At 28.9% G+C, this 6,253-nt stretch overlaps 1 protein-coding gene across 1 annotated transcript; it reads left to right on the top strand.

Moving 5' to 3' along the window:
• The first annotated feature begins 3,476 nt into the window (after positions 1–3,476).
• On the top strand, positions 3,477–5,072 carry LOC105120433 (transcription factor bHLH30-like). Its single transcript, XM_011018618.1, has 2 exons — positions 3,477–4,096; positions 4,272–5,072. Exons 1-2 carry the CDS (start codon positions 3,863–3,865, stop codon positions 4,764–4,766), a joined length of 729 nt encoding a protein of 242 aa, XP_011016920.1. The 5' UTR covers positions 3,477–3,862; the 3' UTR covers positions 4,767–5,072.
• Positions 5,073–6,253: the final 1,181 nt, after the last annotated feature.

Genomic DNA, 6,253 nt, shown 5'->3' with positions numbered 1-6,253 from the left:
AGGAAAACCAAGACATAAAAAGAGAAGAAAAACACTAGAAACAAAGTAAGGAAAAGTGTTTGAAAATCTGAAAAACATTGTATGAAACTTTTTCTTCACTTCTTCTTTTTATAGTGAATTCTGGAGGCTAAAAAGTCAAAGAACTAATACATAATTAATTTTCACCATAAATAAATAATTAAAATTTAAACGTAATAATCATAAATTTAAATTTTTAAGTTGGAAAAAACTGTTCATATTCGCATAAAAAGGCCTCTAAAAAAAACTGTTAACATTTATGGATTGGATTTCACAGAACAACATGTCAGAAGAAATAATTCTTTATAAACCAAACCTAGGTTCAAATCTCAATTGATAAAAAATAATATTTTATGTTCTAAAATATTATTGCGCAATGCAATCAAATCTAGATTCTAATATAAAACTCGAGCCAAGCCATGTCAATTAGTATGTATGTAGGTTTGAGCTCACAATCCATTTTGCTTGTGATTTCTCCCCTCTATAATTCTAGGTTTCTTTGAGCTCAATCTCAACCTTTTAATTTTTCATCTTGTAAATAACAAGAAAGTTTTGTTTATTTTTTAAATTTGATAAAAAAATTTAAATAGTTTTAATTTTCATCAAAACATATCAGTCAAAAGTTTCTGGAGATCGATTTATTATTAATCTATAATTTATTTAACTCATGCTAATATTTTATGTTAAAAGACATACATTGAAAATTAAATTTTAACAAAGTTTTTTCCAAAAAATAATTGGATTCCAATTCCAATTTGACATGAATATATCAATTAATCAGGTTCTTGAAATAAATTTTCAACTTCATTCAAATCCATTATAAAATATGATAATTCAGCGATAACATAAAACAAATATATAATAATTTAATCAACAAGATAGTATTATTTTATTATTTTCTCCAAACAAAACAAAAGTAAACAATAGGCGCATATCTTATTGTAATTTCAACTTTAAAAATATATAAATTCACTCTAAAACTATTTAAAATATAAATTTATTTTATATTTTTATATTTATTTCTTGGAATCAAAGACATTTTATTTTCCTGTATCTATTTTGTTTATATATTAAAATACCATGCAAACGCAACTCAAAGGATGGTGCGTGGAGATAAACTGCCTCTTTAAAAGTGGTTCTGCATTTGGTCGAAAATCACAGCCACAAAATTGCATTCCATCGTGAATATCTTCCTATATATATATATATATATATATATCGCTGTTGTATTTACAGAGAAACATCATAGGAGTGTAAACGAATAATAAACAGCCAATGATGACAATGATCGCACCAGTGGAGGAATATGTAGATTTACACAAAAGCGTGGTAATATGAACAGAGATGTTAGCTCCGGTAGGAGGTGGTGTCGAGGGGGTGTGAAAGAGAACGAAAAGTTTTTGAGTGCCAGAGAGGCTGTCGGGTCATTATCGCTCCTGTCGCTCTTCATTCACTTACAAATTTAAGCTAAAAAAAAAAAAAAGCCTGTCGGCGCCGCCGTATATACAGCAGATGCTTGGGCCTTGAAATTGATTAACGTATATACAGCAGATGCTTGGGCCTTGAAATTGATTAACGTATATACAGCAGATGCTTGGGCCTTGAATGTGCCACGTTTCGCCCTCATAACCCGCCAGCCTTGAATGCTTTAGTCTACAGTGTTAAATTGAGTCCAGCTTGGTTAGTTTATTCGAAAAATGAAACAACTGAGTTTGAAATCAACCAAAAAAAAAGAAAAAACATCTAACCAAACTTAGATTGATTCGATCGAAGTTCTTAATAATTTATTTTATCTAGTTATACTTGACAAGATCAAATTAGTTTTTAATAAATAAAAAATATTATTTTAATAAAAATAATTCATCTTTATTAATTTAGTAATTAATGGTGCTGATTTGATTTTTTAAATATATTTTTAAATTAATTTTAAAATTAGATTTTCGTAATTTTATTTAGACTGAATTTTTTTATGTAAAATTATTTTTTTTATAAATTATTTTTTATTTTTTCTGTATATTTTTATTATTGAATTTTTTTAATAAAAAATACTTTCCAGTTAAATAAAAACTTATTTGTTTTTTTATAAAAAAAATTCTTTAATTTTAGGCTAATTTTTTTTAAAATTTACAAAAAATTCAAAAATATATTATTATTTATTTATCATATTAAATTTAATAATTAATCTTTTGATTAGATATATATATATATATTATTTTTTTACTTGTTTTCAATTTTATTTATTAGAATTTTATTTTTATATCAACTTTGATTATCATTTTTTTATTTATCAAATTGGTTTGTTTTTTTTTTATTTAAAATTTTTTATAAAATTACAATTTTTTTCAATCTCGTTCTTTTCAACTTTATTAACTATAATTTTTAATTTTTATTTTATTTGATATGTTTTATAAAATTAGAAGTTTTTTATTTATTTTTTTATCTACTAAATTTAATCCTTATTTTTTACTAAAAATTTAAAACATAAAAATTTATTTTTCATGATCCAACAAATAAATGAAGCTTTAGGTCTTATTTTTTTATGGTTGCAAAGTGTTTTTACAAAAAAAATTAAGAATTTTTTTGTTTTAATGTATATTTTTTAAATATATTTTAAATAACAACTATACCCCCGGATGACAAGAAAGATGCCATTTATGTAACGAAAAGAACAGCGAAAACGAAAGAACGATCACTGTGCTAGTGATTAGCAACGGTGGACCACTTTCTCATATGGGCAATGTTAGGTATGCATGCTAGGTCAAGTACAATTTGGGTGGGCTTTGGTGGAAAAGGTTAATTTAAAGAACATGACGGATAAATAATAACTCCGTAAAGTTTGGTTGGTGGAAAATTCCAAGTTCCATGTACGGTTACATTGCGGTTTAAGCTTGGATCCAATGGTATTGACCAAAGAACGAAAAAAAAAAAAAGGAATTGCGAAATGGATTATTATAAATTTAATGTTTTCAACAATAGCAATAAGAAATTATAGAGTGTATTCATTTTTGTATTTTAAACATAAATTCACCATAAATTTTATTTTCATGAAATAGTAAAAGAGTATAATTTCATATGCATTCAATTATAAACAAAAACAGTGCGGTATTGTTTGTTATTGAAGTATCAATTACTTTGTTAAAATATTATTTTTAATTAAAAATATTTAAAAAATTAATTTTCATTCTCAAACTTTTTTTCTGCTTAATTGCTCCTTTTTAAGCTAAAATTAATATTCAACTATTTTTTTCTTTTTAAAAAAGAAAGGGTTGAATTGAAATATAAACAACCAGAGTAAAAAAAAGGCGGTTAAAATATATAGCAACTTTTAATTTCAAATAAAAATTTCATTTTAATTAATACATGATTGGTCCCCTTGATCATCGAAAATCTAATTTTAATATAAAACTTCATTTCCCTCGCTCTCTAATTAAAAGTTGAAGCAAGATGAAAAGGTCGCTCTCAAACCCAGAGAGCCATGTAAGGCATGCGGTCACACACTTCTACCCTCCAATGACGACGATTCACCTCTAAACGCTTCCTTCACAGTCAGCTGTAAAAAGTACCGTCTTCTCTTCTCTTTTCTCTCTCCTTTTCGTCTCCAGAGTCGAGTCTCCTTCTGAAGTTCAACTTTCAGCTTTCAACTTCCATTTATCTTTCACTCTTCTTCTCTTCCTTCTATGCACACATAACCCCCCCCCCCCCCTTCTCTGCTCTAACCGTACCCAAAAACCTTCTCGAATTTCTTGCTAACCGAAACCTCATTTTCACAGAAAAAACACGACTTTACCTTACTTTTTGTATCGTCAAGCAGTTTAACTCACACATACTAGCTAAAACGTAAGAGATGCATCCTTTTCAAAGCTTTTACTATATAAATCAAGATGGACAGAAACCAGAGCCAAGCTTAGTCAACATTATGGACGGTGGAGAATCAATCCTGAGCTCAGCTTCAAAAACAGAAGCTAAAATATCAACCGAGTCATCATGCAAGAGCCACAAAGAAACAGAAAGGAGACGCAGACAACGTATCAACGCCCACCTCTCCACCCTCCGTACTCTCCTTCCCAAACCCACCAAGGTTATATTACACACACACACAATACATATACATACATACATATATATATGTATGTATATGTATATGTATAAAATCCTCTTTCTAATACCTTAAGACCTGAATTTAAACAAATTTGTAGTACGTTATTGTAGTATGGTAATAACTACGTTAATTTCTTTCTCGTGTATAAACGCAGACAGACAAGGCCTCGTTGCTGGCTCAAGTAGTGCATCACGTGAGAGACCTAAAAATGAAGGCAGCTGGGTCGGCACGGCAGTATAGTAATAACTGTAGCAGCGGATTAGAGCCCGAAGAGAACTGGCCATATCCAGGAGAAGTAGACGAGGCTACGCTGAGTTGCTGTGGTCATGAAGAGAAGATGATAAAAGTGAGTGTTTGTTGTGAAGATAGACCGGGTCTGCATATGGATTTGACCCGAGCGATTAAGTCTGTGCGGGCCAGGGCGGTGCGGGCCGAGATGATGACGGTGGCTGGGCGGACCAAGAGTGTGGTAGTGATGAGGTGGGACAATGGCAGTGGTGGAGAGGAGGATGTTGGGATTTTGAAACGGGCTTTGAACGCTGTTGTGGAGAACCGGGCCTCCGGTTCTGGGTTCGGCCAAGTGGTCCAGGGGAATAAAAGGGCGAGAGTCTTCGGTCTGGCTAGTGATGTTGATAGAGGTAGAAATTGACCGGTGAGTTTTCATAATCGAGTGAAAAAATGGAAGCGGTGAGTTTGGATACAGTCAAATGTTTATATCTCCAAAAATAAGTTAGATGACTACGTATGAAGGACTCTGTTTATGCATTTGTTTTTTTCGTTTAAGTTAGTCTTTTTAGCAGTGACGGGGCTACAGGGTGGATGACAGGATGAGGGGCCGTCGTCCTCGCTGATTTAATTTGTTTCCCCTGGTCTAAAAGTATCATTTAGTAATGAACTAGGTTGTTGCGGCATGAATCATTTTTTTTTGGAACATAGGAAAATAATATAAAAATTATCAGAAATTTCTGGACATTGGTATAACAGTTTAAATTTACAAAATTTCAACCTAATTTTTTATTTAATTTTAATTTTAAATTATATCATGTGAGAGTTATTTTGACATAATTTTATAATTTTAATTTTAAATTATATCATGTGAGAATTATCTTGACATAATTTTATTGTCTGGATATATAAATATATATATATATATATATATATATATATATATATATTTACTCTAGTTAATTCACCAAAACCGCGATCTGATTTATAAAATTTATCAATTAAATTATTTTGTTATTTTATTAGATAATAAAAAATATGATTATCAATTCATATTTAACTTAATATCTAGTGATAAAACCAAATAAAAATTCAACATTAAAAAATAAAATTAAAAAAAATAATATTTCAAAAACAAATAGCAAAACAAATCTTGACATAGAAGTTTTCCTGACATGACCTTTTTATTTGGATAGGTCTAAAAAAATAAAAACAAAAATTAAAGGAAATTATCCATTATAACAACTACTATTATTTTACATTATTGATTATGAAAAATAGATTATGGATATATAAGTTTATGCAATCTATTAACATCATTGATCCCTATTCCATACAAGTTTACATAATCATGGATATATAAGCATCCATGAATCATTAGATAAGTTTCTTAAAAGCTTATTTACTCACAAACATATAAGAAGATGAACATTCTCTTGCATTTATCATTTTCATTTATTGTTTGCTATGCATAACTTTTAAGGCAACACTCCTTATATTTGAGCCAATTCTAGCTTTAAAAGGTTCCATATACAACACATAAAATTTATTTGTAGAAAGTTGTGGGTTGTTGCTCAAGTTTTTTGATTTTAATCTTGGAAACCTATTAATCAACTATGAAAAGACCCATAATTCTTTTAAGTTTGTTTTAGACTCTGTCCCTAATTATAAACATAACTAAGAAATTTAACCTAAACTATTCATGCTATTGCTCGAAAAAAATTGTTGAAATCTCGACATTAATTACAAAGTTAATGATTTTAGTAAGATAAAATAAATTGTTGAGAAATAATGAACGAGAAAATTTAGTAAGATTTTTTTTAACATTTTAATGCCTAAAAAGGAAAATTTAGTGAGAATGCTTTGTATTTTAATACTTCTCGTTATGATTTTCATGGACTTTTAGCATTA

The sequence above is a fragment of the Populus euphratica genome, unplaced genomic scaffold (assembly GCF_000495115.2).
Source record: "Populus euphratica unplaced genomic scaffold, PopEup_1.0 scaffold6.1, whole genome shotgun sequence".
Classification (NCBI taxonomy): Eukaryota; Viridiplantae; Streptophyta; class Magnoliopsida; order Malpighiales; family Salicaceae; genus Populus; species Populus euphratica.
This window is presented reverse-complemented; position numbering and strand designations above follow the sequence as displayed.

Bases quoted from the DNA above. Each gene is read 5' to 3' on its own strand.
- LOC105120433 (XM_011018618.1), top strand. From the start codon at position 3,863: ATGCATCCTTTTCAAAGCTTTTACTATATAAATCAAGATGGACAGAAA. The intron at 4,097-4,271 runs GTTATATTACAC...GTATAAACGCAG, and splicing joins TCCTTCCCAAACCCACCAAG to ACAGACAAGGCCTCGTTGCT.